This window comes from Lampetra fluviatilis, chromosome 58, assembly GCF_964198595.1.
Source record: "Lampetra fluviatilis chromosome 58, kcLamFluv1.1, whole genome shotgun sequence".
Classification (NCBI taxonomy): Eukaryota; Metazoa; Chordata; class Hyperoartia; order Petromyzontiformes; family Petromyzontidae; genus Lampetra; species Lampetra fluviatilis.
This window is the reverse complement of record NC_136332.1, coordinates 6,581,481-6,602,493: the sequence shown is the minus strand read 5'-3', so window position 1 is coordinate 6,602,493 and position 21,013 is coordinate 6,581,481. Positions and strand designations below refer to the sequence as shown.

The window sequence follows — 21,013 nt, the reverse complement described above, 5'->3', positions numbered from 1 at the left end:
GTTCATTGATACTGGAGGAATCCGATGAGCTATGAAGCTCTTTTTCACACGCGTCTGCAACAACTCAGCTGGCTTCCGTTTCCTGGATCGTCTGCTTCGACTCCGACGACGATGTGCATTTATTTATTTATTTACTAGTGCCATTAATTCTTATCTTTTGATATCTATCTTCTATTTTTTTCTTGTATATCTTATTCTTTCAAATATATCTTCTATCTTCAGATAAATGTTTGATCGGAAAATCTAAGTAACAACAAAAAAAATTGCGCGATTCTTTATTTAAGATCTGCTAGTGTCGGCGCATGTTCCGCTGGGTACAGCTTAGTTACTTTTCTTTAAACAATTCTACAAGGTAAACTAAAACTAAACCATTTTTAAAATTGTTTTACCAGGTAAAGCCCCCCTGAGCTCTATAGCGTTTTTTTTTTATTTTCTTTCGGAAGGCAGGCACGGCGCACGAGGGGGTGGGTGACCAACACCACGCCCGGCCGCCTTTGTCCCACCAGTGGCGATGCTTACCACACAACGCACCAGGTAATCACTTGAGGCTGAGTCGACCTAGGGCAGGAGGCCCAGGACCGGTTCACATAATCGTCATCGGTGTTGGTAGCCGTGAGCGGGAATCGAACTCGAGTCACTGAGTTCGTATCGCAACCTCGCTCACCGTTTATGCGACCGCTTCCCACCACACAGACAGACACACACAGACACACAGACACACACACACAGACACACACACACACAGACACACAGACAGACACACACAGACAGACAGACACAAAGAACACACACAAACAGACACACACAAGAGAAACACACAGACACACACAGACACACACACACAGACACACACAAATAGACACACACAGAGACACACACAGAGACACACACAGACGCATACACAGACACACACAGACACACAGATACACACAGACGCATACACAGACGCATACACAGACACACACAGACACACAGAGACACACACAGACGCATACACAGACACACACGGACACACAGAGACACACACAGACACAAACAGACACACACAAACAGACACAAATAGACACACACAGAGACACACACAGACACACACACAGACACAGACAAACACACATACACACACAGAGACACACACACAGAGACACACACAGAGACACACAGACACACAAATAGACACACACAGAGACACACACACAGACACACAGAGACACACACAGAGACACACACACACACAGACACACACACTCTCAGTCTTTGGGTCGTCTTTTGAGGCTGCGTGACTTTGACTTAAAATCGATGGCGACGCAGCGACGACAATCTCCGGCAAATGTAACGCCGAAATTGAGCGGTCTCCTCTCTCCTCGTGCCGATCGCACCGCGCACATTTGTAGCGGCGCCTTGCCAGCCCCGCTCCTGCCTTGCGAGTCGGAGTGGGGGGGGGGAGAAAGCGAGAAAGTGAGCGAGAGAGAGTGAGCGAGAGGTGGGGGTTTTACATAAAGCAAAGTTAAACAAAAATTACGAAATGATTGAACGAAGCAAAGTGCCGAATACACCGAGCATCTTCTTGTTTCCACTGATCGTAAAAAAAAAAGAGAGAGAAAACAGGGGGGACATAGACATAGAGTAGATAGAGAGGGGGTAGAGAGAGAAGGGGGGTAGAGAGAGAGGGGGAAGAGAGAGAGAGTAGAGAGAGGGGGTAGAGAGAGGGGGTAGAGAGAGAAGGGGTAGAGAGAGGGTAGAGAGAGGGGGTAGAGAGAGGGGGTAGAGAGAGAGGGTAGAGAGAGGGGGAGTAGAGAGAGGGGGTAGAGAGAGGGGGTAGAGAGAGGGGGTACAGAGAGAGATGGGGTAGAGAGAGGGGGGGTAGAGAGAGAGGGGGGGTAAAGAGAGGGGGGGTAGAGAGAGAGAGGGGGGTAGAGAGAGGGGGTACAGAGAGAGAGGGGAGGTAGAGAGAGAGGGGGGTAGAGAGAGGGGGGTAGAGAGAGGGGGGGGTAGAGAGAGAGGGGGTAGAGAGAGAGGGGGGGTAGAGAGAGAGGGGGGTAGAGAGAGAGGGGGTAGAGAGAGAAGGGGGGGGGTAGAGAGAGGGGGTACAGAGAGAGAGGGGGGTAGAGAGAGAGGGGGGTAGAGAGAGAGGGGGTAGAGAGAGAAACGGGGGGGGGTAGAGAGAGGGGGTACAGAGAGAGAGGGGAGGTAGAGAGAGAGGGGGGTAGAGAGAGAGGGGGGGTAGAGAGAGAGGGGGTAGAGAGAGGGGGGTAGAGAGAGAGGGGGGTAGAGAGAGAGGGGGTAGAGAGAGAAAGGGGGGGGGTAGAGAGAGGGGGTAGAGAGAGAGGGGGGTAGAGAGAGAGGGGGTAGAGAGAGAAGGGGGGGGGGGTAGAGAGAGGGGGTAGAGAGAGAGGGGGAAGGGGTAAGCAGAGCATGAAATATTTCGTGAAATCTTTCATTTAAACAGGGGGGGGGCGGGGGCACATAAAGCAAATCATTGGGGAAAAAAAGAAAAAAACGAAATGATGAACGCAGCAAAGTACCGACTACACCGAGCATCTTCTTGTTTCCTCTGATCGTAAAAAAATCGAGGGAGATCCTCACGATCGTGGTTGACGGTGGTTCGCAGTTGCTGGACAACTCGTTAAGACCATTGGAACCTCATTTGCCAGTAAAAAATATGATAATTGGTTTTTTAGCCTTATATCTGGCAACAAAACTGACACCTTTTTTTTTACAAGGAGTCATGTTTGCATAGACCACAATACCTGCAGTCGTAATGGCTTGGACCAGATGACGTCATCATAGGCTCTAAGAAAAGCTGTCTCGGGTGTGGACCAATCAACTTCAAGGACAGTGCATACAGAGTTATGTTTTTTGTTTGCATTACGACTGCAGGTATTGTGGTCTATGCAAACATGACTCCTTGTAAAAAAAAGTGTCAGTTTTGTTGCCAGATAGAAGGGTAAAACACCAATTAGCAACTCGTTAAGAGCTGATGTGCTCGCTCGAGCCGCTGCCGATAGAAGGGTCTCCACTAGAAGGGAGTTCTTTAGACCCTCCACCCGCCCAACCCACCCACCCCGGCCTCCCCCCGCGTCTCCTGACTCTGACACGATGGCCACTCGTCTTGGAAGAGGTTGGGGGTAGCGCCCGCAGTTCACGTGGAGGTGTTCACTTAGGGTAGAAGAAGATGTCGTGGGCACAGAGGCGGGCTTCCGGAAGTATCACCCCGTGGTGTTCTGTGAAATTTCCTTCGGCATGCGTCCCTTTTAGTGTGTGTGTGTCTGTGTGTGTATGTATCTGTGTGTGTGTCTGTGTATGTATCTGTGTGTGTGTCTGTGTATCTGTCTGTGTGTGTGTGTCTGTGTATGTATCTGTATGTGTCTGTGTATCTGTCTGTGTGTGTCTGTGTATGTATCTGTGTGTGTGTGTCTGTGTGTGTGTCTGTGTGTGTGTCTGTGTATATATCTGTGTGTGTCTGTGTATGTATCTGTGTGTGTGTCTGTGTATCTGTCTGTGTGTGTCTGTGTATGTATCTGTGTGTGTGTGTATATATCTGTGTGTGTCTGTGTCTGTGTATATATCTGTGTGTGTCTATGTATGTATCTGTGTGTGTGTCTGTGTATGTATCTGTGTGTGTGTCTGTGTATGTATTTGTGTGTGTGTTTAGTTTGTTGTCTATTCACCCTGCACCTCCGATTGTTCTGAATGCCGCTGGCAGAGGAAGATGAGGAGGAGGAGGAAGAGGAACAGGAGGAGGAAACAGAAGGCGATCTCAGAGGTAGCTCTGGGGTCTCCACTTCCGTGGGACCGCGTTCCCCTCGACGTGGACGAGGGGTCGCACCGCTCTGCGCGAGCTCCGGATGACGACGCCGCGGATTCCCGCAATCGCTGCGAGCTCGGAGGGAGGAAAACGACGCGTGGGGAAATAAATAAATAAATTGCGCCCTCGGATTTCGCGGCCGAGAAGGCTGCTTAAGATGCGTGGCGACGATGAAGAGGCCGCGGGCGGCAGTGGGATGTCACGTTAAGCGAAGCTGACGGCACCCAGATTAATCCCAGGTCCCTGGCGCGGCTACAGCGCCGTGGTGGTGGTGGTGGCTAGGAGATGTTAACTACCTCGCCTGGTACACAGGAAGTTGTGGGTTCGATCCGAACCTGACGCCTGCTGTAGATTTGGAGTTTGCGTGTCTCTCTCTCTCTCTCCGTGGTGAGATGTTAACAACCTCGCCTGGTACGCAGGAGGTCGTGGGTTCGGTCCCGACACTGACGCCTGCTGTAGATTTGGAGTTTGCGTGTCTCTCTCTCTCTCATCATCATCACCGCGGTGGGTAGGAGATGTTAACTACCTCGCCTGGTATACAGGAGGTCGTGGGTTCGGTCCCGACCCTGACGCCTGCTGCTGTATATTTGGAGTTGCGTCTCTCTCCGTGGTGAGATGTTAACTACCTCGCTAGGTATACAGGAGGTCGTGGGTTCGGTCCCGACTCTGGTACCGCAGAAAAGGCATCTCGCACCCCAAGAGGGGTTAAGTGGAACCACCGCTGGGCGGAAGCCGTAGCAGGGAAGCGAGGGGAGGGGCGAAGGGTTCGGGAGACTGACAACGGAGGAGAATGATGCAGGCTTTTTTTTACACGCTTTTATTTAACTCACTCTGTCTGTTGTCGTTGTTGTATCCTCAAATCTTGTAACTCAAATTTTTTGTATCCTCAAATCTTGTAACTCGAATTTTTACCCACTTCCCAATGTGATATCAACTGCAAAACTTGATATACTTATGTCATACTGATGACAATACTATATTCTAAAATAATAAAAAAAAGCATTTATTTTAAAACATTTTATTTAAAATGTTATGTTTCGGCTTGGGTCTAATTGTCCACGCTCAACTGACGTTGGCTGTAATTGGCCACGGTCCCCTTACGTTGTGGCAAGCTTCGGGGCCACTTCCTGGAGTCGTGGAGTTCTTCCATTACTCGTACGATACATTTTATCAAAGCGTGTTTTTTAAAAAGTTTTTTTAAAAATATTACTTATTTGGGGTTAAATCGCGTAAGTATAAATGTCGTGTCGTAACCCTCCACCACCCGACACGGCCAATCAGTAAGTGGGATTTGTCACGTAAAACAAAACACCAATTAGTGACTACTTCAGCCCACCGGTGTGTTGGAGAGTAAATCCACAACATTTACAATGTGAGTAGTTCGACGTTTCGCTGGTAATTACATCCAGCATCATCGGGCGATTTGCCAGAATACTAGTAACTAATTGGCGTTTTCTCTACGTGGCAAATCTCCTTACTAATTGGCTGTGTCGGGTGGTGGAGGGTCACGACACATTTATACTTACAGGATCTCACCCAAACAACTTTTATCGTGAATAATATTCTATTGGAACCTCATTTGGCAGTAAAAAATATGATCATTGTTTTTTTTACCCTTTTATCTGGCAATAAAACTGACACCTTTTTATTTTTTTACAAGGAGTCATGTTTGCATAGACCACAATACCTGCAGTCGTAATGCAAACAAAAAACAACACAACTCTGATAATGTATGCACGGTCCTTGAAGTTGATTGGTCCACACCCGAGACAGCTTTCCTTCGAGCCTAGTCTCACATGGTGTTGGACCAAATGACGCCAAAAGGCGTTTGCATTATGACTGCAGGTATTGTGGTCTATGACTCCTTGTAAAAAATAAAAAGCTGTCAGTTTTGTTGCCAGATAAAAGGGTAAAAAAAACAATTATCGTGAATAATATTGGTCGCGAAAGCCTGCAACGTGTTCAACGGACTGGCAGCCGAGGTGACGGAACCTTTATTTTATTAACGGGAGGAATCCGATGAGCTGCTATTGCTCTTTTCTCTTTTTGTCACACCAGATGTTCCAGGAAGGGGCCCACGGGGTCAGGGACGACGGTAACACCGGCGGGGAGACGCATCGGCGAGGATCGGAGAGCGTGCGGACGGTGCCGGGCGGATCGTCACGTCGAAGTGATCGTGAGAGAGATGTCGGTGGGGTGGGTGGGGGGTGATGCCTTCATCCAGCAGCGGATCGACCGTGGCCAATGACGATGCTGCTGATGATGACGACGACGACGACGACGAGATTTGACGTTGCTGTGAATTATGACGCCGCCACTGCCACCGCCACCGCCGCCACCACCATCACCACCACCGCCACCACCACCACCATCACCGCCACCACCACAATCACCACCACCACCATCACCGCCACCACCATCACCACCACCGCCACCACCACCACCACCATCACCACCACCGCCACCACCATCACCACCGCTGCCACGACCACCACCACCACCGCCTCCACTATCCCCACCGCCGCCACCACCACCACCACCGCCACCATCACCACCGCCGCCACCATCACCACCGCCGCCACTTTCATCACCACCGCTACCACCGTCGCCACCGCCACCACCACCGCCGCCACCACCACCATCACGACCACCACCACCGCAATGGGTTTCCTGTCCATCGACCGTACAGAAAATAATTGTGCGAAAACACTCGAACGTTATTTATTTATTATGTCTCTCTCCTTATCACCCCCCCCCCCCCCCAGACAAAGATCCCCCGTATAGTCTTAACAGACTGTTGGGGCAAGTGCTGTTAGCGAGTAGCACCTATGAAGGCCGGCACGGCACACGAGGGCGTGGGTGGCCAGCACCACGCCCTGGCCGCCTTTGTCTCCCCAGTGACTCTGTTTTGACACACCGCACCTGGTACACATTTGAGGCTGAGTCGACCTAGAGGAGGCCCAGGACCGGTTCAGATAATCGTCACTGATTATGGCCGTGAGTGGGAATCGAACTCGGGTCGCCAGGTTCGTTGCGCAGCGTAACGCTAACCACTACACTACCGCTCCCCACACACACCCCCACACACACCCCCACACACACCCCCCCACACACCCCCACACACACCCCCCCACACACCCCCACACACACCCCCCCACACACACCCCCACACCACCCCCACACACACCCCCCCACACACCCCCCCACACACCCACACACCACCCCCACACACCAAACCCACACACACCCCCACAAACCCCCACACACACCCCCACACACACCCTCACACCCCCCCCCCCCACACACCCCCCCCCCACACACCCACACCCCCTCACACACAACTCAATTTCCCCAAAGGCTCCTCTCCAGGACGATCACGGTGTGTTCGCTCTCCCCCGGAATGCTAAAACGCAGCAGTCGCCGGTGCCAAGGTGACTGCTGCTCGCCTCGGATGGCGGTCGCTCTCTCACGCTCTCTCCCTCTCGCTCTCTCTCTCTCTTTTTATGATCAGTGGAAACAAGAAGATGCTCGGTGTATTCGGCACTTTGTTTCGTTCATCATTTCGTAAATATTTTTTTTTAAACGGGGCTTCATGTAGCCCTCGCTCGCTCTCTCTCTCTCGCTCGCTCTCTCGCTCACTCTCTCGCTCGCTCTCTCTCTCTCTCACGCTCTCTTTCGCTCTCTCACGCTCTCTCTCTTTTTAAATCCTTTATATTAAGTTCGCTTGCTTGCTTAGGACCGTGCACATCTTTCGGTCGTTTTTTTAACCCACTTCCCGTGATCCAATCGAGCTGACATTTGACACACAGACTCGTTGTGTGTGACAATGCATTTTCGTGAAAAAACATTTCCAAAATTTTACACTGTTTAGGGAAAAAATTGTAAATATTTAATTACCAATTGTTTAATGCTGCCAGACAATCATCTGACCCATAGGTGGCAGCCATCTCAAGCCAGAGGACGAGAGGACTCTAGCCGCCCCGATGCCACGCATATAAAGGATTTATAGTGAAAAACTTTGTTTTTACGGGTTTACTTGTTTTACGATCAGTGGAAACAAGAAGATACTCGGTGTAGTCGGCACTTTGCTTCGTTCATCATTTCGTAATTTTGTTTTACTTTGCTTTATGTAAACACCCACCTCTCGCTCACTCTCTCGCTCACTCCCTCGCTCACTCTCTCGCTCTTTCGCTCTCGCTCTCTCTCGTTCTGCACGCAGCCCTTCGCACAGTCCGACGGCCTCCGACAGGTTTCTCATATCAGCCTCTCACGCTCTCTGCTCTGTGCTTCCAGTGTTCAGGGGCCTGCTCAAGGCGCGGCGCCGGCTGGAGCACGCCATGTACCACACACGTGTCGGTGATGTGCACGTCTTCTTCGAACCACGGAGGAGCCGGAAAAGCCCCCCTCTGTAGCAGCGTGGACGGCACCCTCATGGTGTTCGCCTTCTGAAGCGCTCGCTCGTCACCGTGGCGTGCGCGATGACCACCACCACCACCACGTGGCTTTTCTTTCGTGTTGTGCATGCTGCATTTAGCGTCACAGCGCGTCGATTTGTAGCGTTTATTTCATTTGTGTTTGCTGGTGACTTTGTGTATTTCATATTGAAATCGCCTCCAGTGCTTTTTCTGCTGGCGGCACTTGATACAGCTATCGTGCTGTGACTGTTCCACCTGAAGACGGAAGCTTGTGTTGCCTCCGAAACGTCGTGATTTTTTTTTCTTTTATTAATTTAAAATTTTTACCTACGTGACTTTACCGAAAAAACCTAAGAATATGGCAATAAAAGTTGTTTAAAAGTCAAAAGTCTCTGCATGCTGGAAGGAGCGTATGTCTCTCCCCGTGCTCCAAGCGTTTCCATGACCTGCTAGTGAGGGCCTCGTTTTTCATATGCATCCTCGCCTCACCTGAGAGAGTTTATTGTACTTCCCGGCGACCTCTTTCACTCTCCGAGCCCCATCGAGTGCTCATCATCTCTCCTCTAGCTCTGCGAGTGTCTCCAACAACACAGGGTCGTGCTGTCTCCCACCCAGAGGTCGCAACCGGGTACCCGATACCCGTACCCTACCCGATACCTGGCTACCCGTACCCGGCCGGATACGGGTAGCTGTTTGCGACCCTGGTGCGGCCGGGTACGGGTAGGCCGTGAGTCACTGGTGAGTAACCGTTTGTCACTCATTTCCCAACATCTTGTCTCTTCTCACTATTCAAGTTCCTAGAACCAACCCACCCGCGCCTGCAACATGGCTTCATCCCAGAGGTCGCAATCAGGTACCCGATACCCGTACCCGGCCAGGTACGGGTAGGGTACGGGTAGGGTACGGGTACCCGTTTGCGACCCTGGTGCAGCCGAGTACGGGTACGGGTAAGGAATGAAAACCCGTTTGCGACCTCTGCTACCACCTCTGTATCCCTTTCTCCTCTTTACACACTCGTTACTCGGCACGCCTGTGCGCTGCTCACAGCCCCAGCTCTCGCCACCCTTGTTTGTTTGTTGTAGTACAGAGTTAGACTGATGGCCTTAATCTAAGTTGTCTTGTGGTTGTTGTTGTTGTTTGACTTGCATCCCACTGGGATATTTGCACAGGGTTGGTGTACGGTGATTTTTCTGCAATATTTTGCTGTCTTTTCTTGGATTTTCTGTTTGCACATAGTCACTTTAAGATGTTTTCTTGTTCATGTTTTTGTGTTTTGTTTGTTGCGGTTGCACCCGATTCAAGAGCCGAATGGCTCACAGGGCTACACCTAATAAATGAACTTTGAACCCTTCCTATTGTCGGCTTTATCGCTCCTCTTTCTCACTCCTCTTCTCTCTGCTCCTTCTCAACCCTTTTCTTTCTTTTCTGTTGTTTCCCTGCCCCTACAGCACCCAGCACGCCGTGGGATGCTCTCACTGTTGACCCCCTCTCTCCTGCCGCCACCCTGTGCCTACCTCTACCCCACTTGCTTTTCCATCCAGGGGAGGTGGGCTCGCTCACCCTGGAGGACCCGGGGGGAATGCGTAAATGTTCCTCCGAACCAGGGCTCCTCACGAAGAGCAGTAGGCCGGGTCGACGGATCCCCCGCGCTCGAAGCCTGCGAAGGCGGCATGCGCGGCCGTTCAGGGGACCTAAGTCGCGTAGCACCTGGGGGCGGAACAGGATCGCTCCGCTGAGGATCAACCTCAGCGGGCACACACCCCGGCTCGTCGGACACAATCGACACTCGGCCCCTGCGATGTGGAGATGAGTCGAATTCGCGCGGCGCGATAAACGGTTTCAGGCGAGAGGGATGCACGAACCAACTCCGCCGACCAAATTTGATCTGGACACGCCGTGGTCGAACAACTCGGACAACATCGACCGGCCCCCCGCCAAGGGTGGAGTAACTTAGGCGATGTACCCACCGGCACCTGGGGACAGTGCAAACAGGCCTTGTCCCCCGGCGACCATTCATACAGGTGTAGTGAGTTCCCAGGGAGACAGACGACGTAGTTGAGGCACACTCTTTTATTAAACAAAAGGCGGTAACAACACTTGAAAGGGTTACGGCCCCTTCACCCGTACTCAATGGGAAACACCCCTAGCACTATTCCCTGACTGTCCTATTCCGCTACGAGTGCTATGGGAGGCTATCTGATCCGGCCCTGGTCAAGCACGGATCCCGGCACCCAGCTAACCAGGCCGTGCTCTCACAAGAGCAGCGCTCCTGGAGCTCTTGGGGCCGCGCCACTGGCTTGCCCTGCTCGGCCCTGAGAAGGACAGCGAGACAGGGGAGTCCCAGGGCCTATTCTGCCGGTCTTCAGTCTTCACTGGTAAAGCTTCTCACACACTGGCCCCGAGCCCTCTGGCTCCCCGCCTTTTATAGGAATCCTCTCCGAGGGGTGGGGGGGCTATGGGGGATCACAGCACCCCCCCCCATGGCCCCCCCAGGGTTAACCGATGCGGACGTGGATGTAGACACCCGTGTGTGGGTGCAGACACCCTTGTGTTTCTGTCCGCGTCTCTCCCCGTAACAAGCCCTACACAGGGAAGCACGCAACTCCCTGAAGCCGTTCGTTGGCCAATTTGCCTCGACTCCGAGTTGACATTGAAGGCCTCACGCGCCTCAGAAAGTTTCTGAAGCGTGAAGCGAACGTAGTCAGAAATCTTAGATTTATTTTTTGTTGGTGCGGCCTGTAACTGTACATCGATGGGAGGGGGCGGGGTCTTATTCCCTTCCATACATAATTAAACGGCGAGTAATCAGTGGACACGTGCGGGCCCATCTTGTAAGCGGCGAGGACGCCAGGGATATGTAAATCCCAATCGAGTTGTGATTCATTGACCTGGTGGCTCAACATGGAGGTCAAAGTCTTCTGTAGCCGTTCGACCGTTCCGTCAGTCTGAGGGTGGTACGGCGACGTACGCACCTTCTTTGTTCCCAACAAAACGCAGACCTCCTGTCACAATTTAGGAGAAAAATGATTGCCCTGGTCGGTCAGAAGGCGTTCAGGAGCGCCCTTGTCCATAACGTAACCATCGAGGAATGCTTCCGTAGGTCGACTCAGCCTAAAATGAGTACCTGGTGCGGTGTGTAAACGTCGCCGCTAGGGAGACAAAGGGGGCCGGGCGTGGTTTTAGCCACCCAACACCCTCGTGTGCCGTGCCGGCCTTCATAGGTGCTACTCGCTAACAGCACTTGCCCCAACAGCATGTTAAGGCTATACTGGGGGAACTTTGTCTTTGGTGCGTCTGTGCCTGTGTAGGTTAGACGGTGACCTTTTGCCCTCGTGCGCGTGAATATGTGAGAATGGAAGGTGGTAGGGCACGGAAATCTGTGCACGATTCAACGAGTGATCGCGACGGGAGAGACGTACGCAGGAGTATTGCACGAGTGACGTTACTTCCCGTGTACGCGTGTGGGTGCAGTGGGGAGCGGTAGCAACTATCCGGTCAGGCGACCCGAGTTGAATTTCCCGCGCAACGACCAAAAACGGTGGGCGAATGATTATTGAGCCGGTACCGGGCCTCCCCAAGGTCGCCTCAGCCTTAAATAATCACCCGCTAGCGATGGGTGAACATCGGCACTTTTAGGTGGCGTTGGCCACCCGCCCACCCTTCTTCCTCGTGTGCCGTGCCAGGGGGGGGGGCATCGTTGTATTCGTGCCGGGAGTGGTGGTGCTTGCTTACGCAGCGCGCCGCCGAAACCCGAGCGACGTTAAGTTTGACTCCTTGAGAAATGGATAACGCTGTTTCGTAGGAACCCGATTTCTCCAGTCTCAAACAGGACCATTGCCTGAAACGTCAGCCGATTGCGTTTTTGTTTTTTTGTCATGCGACGGCCGTCGGTGATGAATGTTGCCGGGCGTCGTGAACCTGTGTTTGTGCGCCACTGGCCGTTAATATTTTAGTACAAATTAATCAATCGCATCGTTTATTTATGGCAGGGCGGAAGAGCTCCCGTCGAGAGTAACCTGGGCCAGAGCAACGCGGCGGACACGTGATGATGAAAAGTCGTCAAGCAACTGCGGCGAAGGGAAATTAATTAGGCAACAGCGACACACTGTAACGGAGCCTCGAGTCACTTGTTACCTGCAATGGACGCGAACGCACGGTTTGGTGATGCTGCTGCTGATGCTGCTGCTGTTGTTGTTGCTGTTGTTGTTGCTGCTGTTGTTGCTGCATTGGCAGTGGGGCACAAACAGCAACGGCGCTCAACGCAGGCCCCACTTAGCTGCGTGGTTCTTTTGTCAGAAGCGTAGCTGGCTATCACGAATTATAGCTCAACAAAGTGGGCTCATCATCATCATCATCACGTGGAAATGTATAGCAGCCAAATACTCTAAACGGGGGGGAAGAATTGGAGGACCGGGAGAAAAATCCACGCGACCACGGGGAGGGAGAGAGAGACACGCAGACTCCAAATATACAGCAGCAGGCGTCAGGGTCGGGATCCAACCCACGACCTCCTGCATACCAGGCACGGCAGTTAACATATCCTAGCCAGCGTGATGATGATGAGAGAGAGAGACACGCAGACTCCAAATATACAGCAGCAGGCGTCGTCAGGGTCGGGATCCAACCCACGACCTCCTGCACACCAGGCGAGGCAGTTAACATCTCCTAGCCACCGTGATGATGATGAGAGAGAGAGACACGCAGACTCCAAATATACAGCAGCAGGCGTCGTCAGGGTCGGGATCCAACCCACGACCTCCTGCACACCAGGCGAGGTAGTTAACATCTCCTAGCCACCGTGATGATGATGAGAGAGAGAGACACGCAGACTCCAAATATACAGCAGCAGGCGTCGTCAGGGTCGGGATCCAACCCACGACCTCCTGCACACCAGGCGAGGCAGTTAACATCTCCTAGCCACCGTGATGATGATGAGAGAGAGAGACACGCAGACTCCAAATATACAGCAGCAGGCGTCGTCAGGGTCGGGATCCAAACCACGACCTCCTGCACACCAGGCGAGGCAGTTAACATCACCTAGCCACAGTGGAGGCTCCAACAGCTCCAGGTGAGTGGGAGTTAGCGGTCGCGATGCCACCGGGAATGGATCTGTCAGAGTGCAGGAGTCCGGTTCGTGGGGCGATCGTCTGACTTGGGTGGTGGTGGTGGTGGTCGCAGATGTCGTGGGGAGCGGTGGCGCGATGGTCAGCGCACTCCGCTCTGAACCCGCGATCGGAAGGGATGATGATGATAATTGATAATGATTGATGATAATTGATGATGATTTATGATGATTGATGATGTTGATTGATGATGATTGATAATAATGATTGATGATAATTGATGATTGATGATGATTGATGATGATGATTGATGTTGATGATGATGATTGATGATGATGATTGATAATGATTGATGATGATGTTTGATGATTATTGATGATGATTGATGATTGATGATGATTGATGATAATGATGATAATGATTGATGATAATGATTGATGATGATGCTGATTATCCATAGGCGCGACTGGGTGACCGACCAGAGCCAAAGATTTGGAAAAGAGCGAGAAAACATCTGCGGAGATCGACCGATGAGATGCGTTCGTTGCGCCGGAGCGTGAGATGGTGGCCTTCATCCAGCAGCGGATGAAAGCCACGACGCACGAATGATGTCCAGGACGACGACTACGACGACGACGATGATGATGATATTGGCACGAGGACGTAAATAGGTCCCGCACAATAGGACAACCGTTTTGCACCCGACGCATAGAAAACTAATTCACATTTTAACCTCAATTTTCTAACTGGGACACGTTCTTCGTAAAAAAAAAACTCTCTCTCGTGTCTCACGGGGGGGGAGGGGGGGTAAGCAGACGGAGTACGCGAGGTTCAAGCGAAGAAATTAAGAAGCCTCACCGGGGGAGCGAGGCCGGCGGCGGGAGAGACGTCTCAAGTGTCCGCAGCAGACACGCGGACGCCGGAGAGAACAGAGCGGCCGGGTCAGAGTGGCACGGGCACGCGCTCCTCGCGAACTGAAACTTAATATTCTAGGTTCTTTCGGTAAAGTCACGTAGAAGGTAAATAATAAAATAATAAAATTATATTAAACAATAAAAAAATTCTCACGATGTTTCGACTGCATAACAAGCAATCCTCATCAGGTGACTTTACCGAAAGAACCAAGAATATGAATCCATGCAGTCACGAAAGCTTTAAATCAAAATTGAAACTTAATAGTTCAGTAAACTAATAGTTGAGTTTTAGACTGCGATTTGTCATTGCGCTTGATTACTCGGGAAAGGCTCACAGAGTCACAAGAGTTTGTTTTCGGAAAGTGTGTCAGGATATCCCCACCCCTCCATACGGAGCGAAATGATAAAAAAAAATATGTAGTCTTGATTTGAAGCTTTCGTGACCGCAGGAATCCATATTCTTTGGTTCCTTCGGTAAAGTCACGTGGGTATTTTATTTTATACCTACGTGACTTTACCGAAAGAACCAAAGAGTATGCATATGTAGTGTTCAACACTGGAAGGCACCACTTTTACCAAACAACTTCCCAAGCGGGTAACACTGAACGCAACTCGGGTTCTGTAGTTGGCGATGTGGCTAACTTTGTGAGTAGCGAGACGAAGACCCGGAGACGAGACGCGGGACCCAGGTTTGACTCCACAGACGAGCCAGAACACTGCCGGGACACGCCCCTTGATGCCCCTGGGCGTGGCCTCGCTCCGCCTTCGGCAACGCCCCCTTAGAAATCCTTCTCGAAGGGGGCGTGGCCTCGCTCCGCCTTCGGCAACGCCCCCTTCGAGATCCTTCCCGAAGGGGGCGTGGCCTCGCTCCGCCTTCGGCAACGCCCCCTTCGAGATCCTTCTCGAAGGGGGCGTGGCCTCGCTCCGCCTTCGGCAACGCCCCCTTCGAGATCCTTCCCGAAGGATCCCGACCGAGCATCACGTGTCCCACTCGGGCGACCACGACCTCACTTGCCCTCTCTCTCTTTTTATTACGATCAGAGGAAACAAGAAGATGCTCGGTGCAGTCGGCACTTTGCTTCGTTCATCATTTCGTTTTTTTTTAAATAATAACTTTGGTTTATGTAAACCCCCACCTCTCGCTCACTCTCTCGGTCACTCTCTCGCTCACTCTCTCTCGCTCACTCTCTCGCTCACCCTCTCGCTCACCCTCTCGCTCACTCTCTCGCTCACCCTCTCGCTCACTCTCTCGCAGGCCATCGCCAGGACTATGCCCCCTCGGACTAGCTGACATGCCGCACTCACTCTGGTGCTAGAGAGAGAGACTCCGGGCGCACAGTTACACTACTGCAACAAATCTGTATGGGTCTCTGTGGATCTCTATGGGTCTCTTCCGTCCGATATATTACATATAGATTGAAAACTCATTTTTTTTGGAGCTGCTTTTCGCGTGCTTAGTTTGTTATCCTTCCCGCCCGCACCTCCGATGAACATGGTTGGCTACGTACGGTGCGAAATAAGTTCAACATACGTACACAGAAATCCCCTCTTGCGTGCAATCTCATTATGATAGCACCCTCGATGGCGTCTGCTGTTGGGATTCGGCTTTCCAAATGGCACAATTTCTAAATTATGTTGCAGTCTCAATGTTAAACTGCCCTTGGTGACGGGAGCTCACTGTTGGTAGTGAACGGCGTTTGGCAATGGGTTTTTTTCACGTTAATTAATCTTCCGTGACCTTTCTTGGCATTTTAAGACGAAAAAAATAATAAACGGCCGATGCCACGTTGCCAAAACTGTCGATGCATTTGAACTCGCGCGTAAATCGATGGCATCACGCGGGCATCATTGAAGTCATCTTCTCGCCGTGGGTTCGATCCCGACCGTGACGCCTGCTGCTATATATTTGGAGTTTGCGTCTCTCTCCGTGGTGAGATGTTAACTACCTCGCCTGGTATGCAGGAGGTCGTGGGTTCGATCCTGACCCTGACGACGCCTGCTGTATATTGGGGATTTGCGTCCCTCTCCGTGGTGAGATGTTAACTACCTCGCCTGGTATGCAGGAGGTCGTGGGTTCGATCCCGACCCTGGCGCCTGCTGCTGTATATTTGGAGTTTGCGTCTCTCTCCGCGGCGAGATGTTAACTACCTCGCCTGGTATACAGGAGGTCGTGGGTTCGATCCTGATCCTGACCCTGACGCCTGCTGCTGTATATTGGGGCTTTGCGTCCCTTTCCGTGGTGAGATGTTAACTACCTCGCCTGGTGTACAGGAGGTCGTGGGTTTGATTCCGACACCTGCTGCCTGCTGCTGTATATTTGGAGTCTGTGGTGTCTTTCTGCCGGTTGTTGAATGGATTTTTCTCTGGGTCCTTCGGCTTTTTGCCTCCACATTTAAAATGAACGTCCCTTGAGAGAATGCGGCTGCTATACATTTGCACGTGATAAGCCACTTCGCTGTCACTTTAGCGGGCGAAGTCGCTTCTGAAAAAGAGCTACACAGTTCGGTGGGGCCTTACCTGGAAAAAATATGAAGTTTACAGTTTATCCTCTTGATTCTTTCGGTAAAGTCACGTAGAAGGGAAATAAAAAAATAATAGAAATATAAAACAATAAAAAAATGGTATCTTCTTGGTTATTTCGGTAAAGTCACGTAGAAGGGAAATAATAAAATAATACAAATGAAACATAAAATACAATTTTCACGACGTTTCGGCCACAACGCAAGCAGCCGTCCTCAGGTGAAGAACATGGCTGTCGGAAAGACAGCCCTGTTCGCAAGACAGCTTCCAAGTCTTTCCGACAGACCTGTTCTTCACCTGAGGACGGCTGCTTGCGTTGTGGCCGAAACGTCGTGAGAATTGTATTTTATTATCTTTTATTTTTATTCTCTTATTATTTCCCTTCCACGTGACTTTACCGAAAGAACCAAGAAGATGAATCCCTGCAGTCACGAAAGCTGTAAATCGAAGTTTACAGTTTAGTTGAATATATTCTTGCACTCTATTCATCCGTCCGTCCACCCATCTGAGCCTACAATCAGCGGTGGTACAACATTACGTGGGACGAACCCCCAATGAATAAATACATTTAACATTCACAACATTTGGCCTGCGAAATGTGGCGTATGTTTTTAAAACACTCCTCTGTAAAAAAAAAAACTGCACGTGATCATAAATTGCGGTCGCCCTTGTCGCGTTCGTTTGCTAAAAACGCGTTCGTTTCTCTGCCATTGTAAAAACGTAAACACGCGGGTTTCTCTCGGCAATTTTTTTAGGGGGCCGAAGCGAAATAAAAAAAAAACACCACGACGCATATTTTTTTTTGTGTTTCAGTTTCATTTATTTGGTATAGCCCTGTGCGCCATTAGGCTCTTGAATCGGGTGCAACCGCAACAAACAAAAACATCTAAAATATTAACAACAAAACATCTTGAAATGACTATGCGCAAACAGAAAAATCCAGGAAAAAACTGCAAAGTCTTCCAGAAAAAAAGCACCGTACACCAACGCTGTGCAAAAATCCCAGTGGGATGCAAGTCAAACAACAACAATCGCAAGACAACTTAGATTGTTTGCCTCTCCTACTGCGATTGAGCAGCCATGCAAAGTAGAACGTCCGCTCCATCACTCCCCGTAGCGTCAGTCGCTTTAATTAAAGGCCGTTCAGTGCATCGCAGAGGAGGAAGAGGAGGAGAGTGGGGGGGGGTGGGTGACGAGTGCGGGGGAGGGGGGGGCTGCTAATGCCGTGAATATTTTCTCGCTCGCGATCGTCGCAACGTTCCCATTGACCTCGTGGCACGCCGATGTCGCGTCGGCCCGTAGCGCAGCGCGCTTGGGGATGATGTCTCCCTCGTCTGGTATGCAGGAGGCCGTCGGTTTCGAGGGTTCTATCCCTCACCCTGACTCAGTTTTCTCTCTCTCTCTCTCCCCCCGTGGTCGCGTGGATTTTTCTCCGGGTCCTCCGGTTTTCGCCTCCACATTTCGAATCGACGTCGCGTGTTCGGAGTCTTTGGCTGCTGCTCTACATTTCCACGCGATGATGACGATGATGACGACGACGATGAGCCACTTCGTCGAGCTGTCATTTGTGATCGCCAAGCTCGCTCCTGAAGAAGAGTTGTAACACCTCAGCGGGGCCTTACCTGGTACAATACAAAAACAATTCGATTAAAAGCTTTCGTGACTGCAGGGATTCATCTTCTTGGTCCTTTCGGTAAAGTCACGCAGAATGGAAATAATAAAAATAAAACATCATAAAATTATTCTCACGACGTTTCGGCCACAACGCAAGCAGCCGTCCTCAGGTGAAGACCAGGTCTGTCGAGAAGGCAGAGTCTGACAGACCTGGTCTTCACATGAGGACGGCTGCTTGCGTTGTGGCCGAAACGTCGTGAGAATTATTTTATGATGTTTTAATTATATTATTTTTTTATTTCCATTCTACGTGACTTTACCGAAAGAACCAAGAAGATTAAAAAAAATAGTTTGGGTTTTCTCCGAGTTCTCCTGCCCCCCCCCTCACACTCGGCCACGTGAGTGGGTGGGTGGGTTTCTGGGATGGATGGGTGGGTGGGATGAGTGAGTGGCTCCGCACGTGTTTTATTTCCTTGAATCTTTTTATTTTATTTTCCCGCGAGCGCGACCTCTAGGCAATGGACATCTCTGCGGTAAGAGGGGGATGGAGGCTTGAGGTTTGAGCGCGCTGCTACGATCCCGGCGACCTGAGTTTGCTTGCTGGCCACGGCTAGCATCAGTAAGCGGGGGATATCTTGACCGCTCCATGACAATATTGGTCCTGCAATGGAGTAATCGCAATACGTGTCTACCCACACGGTTTGCCCAGTATTCTTGTACAGGGAAATCGAGTTTGCAGGTCCATACGGCGGCGTACAGCCGTTGCAATACGGGCACATTTTTTCCGTCGATGTGTTTGTGTTTCTCCCTCGTGATGGGACTTTGTAGGATGAACGTTGAGATTTATAAGGGCACCACGAGGTGGCCAATAAGGTCTAAGTTAGTTTGCGATAGGGTAGGCATTGCTAAGGGGTTGACTGGTGTGTAATCGGACCCTCAAACAATAATCTGATACCTCTCGTGATATCGACGTCTTTTGAGTCTCGATCTGGGGGGCGCAGGCCGCGTGCTTTGGCAGTGCCACGGTGTGGCGGATGTACCCTCCGATCCGAACAAGCCTCTCGTCCAAAAAAAAATATATTAAATTTTAACAAAAAATTTATGAAAAAATATATATACCAGGTAAGGTCCACTGAGCTTGCAAGCTCTTGTCAGCGGGCCTTGCCCGGTAAAATAAAAATATAAATTGCCTTGCCGAGAGGGCAGCTGCCCGCTGATGGGATGGATGGTTTCTCTCTTTAGCCAAGCGGATCAGCTGTGTTCGTCATCGTCAGCGGGCCGTGGCCGCGTGCCCGCCAAGACGCGCACATCGATGATGACTTTGCTTTCAGGCGCCCCGCTCTGAACGTGTCGTTTGCACGACTCCCACGTGCTCGCGAAACTTATTTTATTGACCCCGGAGGGACAGATGAGTCGAGTCACCCACCCCCCCCAACCCTATCCCCCACCCTCCTCCACCGGGATTTGCACTCACGAGCCTCTGGATTGCGAGCTACTGTCGCTCTACGGCTGAGCCACCTTGGCTGGATACCAGCGCACCGCGTTGGATATAAGCCCGGCTCGCCAGGCTTGCGCAACGACTGCGCCCACAGCTTTCCACTGTGACTGTGCAACGCAACAGAGGGGGAGGGGGAGGAGAGAACACAAATGTGTCTCGTTTAAAAAAAGAAGAAGAAGACTACTTGTTCCGCAAATATCTAGGGGGCGAGAGGAAATCCGATATCGGTGAATTAACACGGGCCGCTATAGATGCGCGCTAGCCGGATCGATAATCTTACATCGTCAGGACAGCCGCTGCCGGCGGACGTACGAGATTTTTTTTTTTGCCAAAGAGCCGCGGAGCTGATTCCAGGCTTGGGGGGGAGGGGAGCTGAGCGAGCTGGGTTTGAGCCACGCGGTTTTTTTAAATCCTTTATATTAAGTTCACTTGCTTGCTTGCTTGCGCGCTTACGACCGTGTAAATATTTCGGGCGTTTTTTAACCCACTTCCCGTGATCCAATCGAGCTGACATTTTGCACACAGACTCGTTGTGCGTGACAATTTATTTTCGTGAAACAAAAATTCCATAACTTTACACTTTTTAGAAAAAAAAAATTCTATTTAATTACCAATTGCTTAATGGTGGCAGCCATCTCAAGCCACCCCCCCCCCGCCGGTGCCTCCGTGTTGGGGTTTTTTTTCTTCAAGTTTTGCTGCCAATAAACCCACGCGAGCCCGTTTTTATATTTCTTCCCCGGTTTTTTTTTTATCATGACAGTGTTTGCTTTTTTATTTATCCTGAGCGGTCATCATCGCGCGGCGCTTTCAGATGCGCTTCTGCTGGCCGTCTGGAACGTTCCTTCGTCCCGCCGATATTAGGAAGCCACTGGAGCTTTGCACTTTGAAATCGCCGAGATTAAAATCTCATTTATTGAGAACTGCTTTTTACGTTTAGATTGTTGTCCTTCCCCCCCCCCTCCCGCCCGCACCTACGATTGGCGCGGTTGGCTACGTACGGCGCGAAAGAAGTTCAACGTACAGAACGTACATTCCAGTCGGCTCGCTGGGTAGAAGGACGGAGGCAATGGTGGAATTGCTGAGTGTTGTAGTTGGTAAAGCTACGGCAATAGGAATTGTCGTAGCTTTACCGGAGAAGCTGCTGGTATGTGGACCGAAACGTCAGGCATCACTGGTGAACCACA

The 21,013-nt window shown here is 51.1% G+C and overlaps 1 protein-coding gene across 1 annotated transcript in view; it reads right to left on the bottom strand.

Annotated features, from left to right (window-relative positions):
* LOC144950526 (uncharacterized) overlaps positions 1-10,233 on the bottom strand; it is a 174,982-nt gene extending 164,749 nt beyond the window's left edge. The window contains exons 1-3 of the mRNA XM_078880663.1: positions 10,194-10,233; positions 9,781-10,013; positions 3,676-3,873 (exon numbers count right to left, since the gene is read on the bottom strand). Of these exons, the coding sequence (XP_078736789.1) occupies positions 3,676-3,873; positions 9,781-10,013; positions 10,194-10,233 (471 nt within the window). The remainder of the gene's footprint in view (positions 1-3,675; positions 3,874-9,780; positions 10,014-10,193) is intronic.
* Between the last annotated feature and the right edge of the window lie 10,780 nt (positions 10,234-21,013).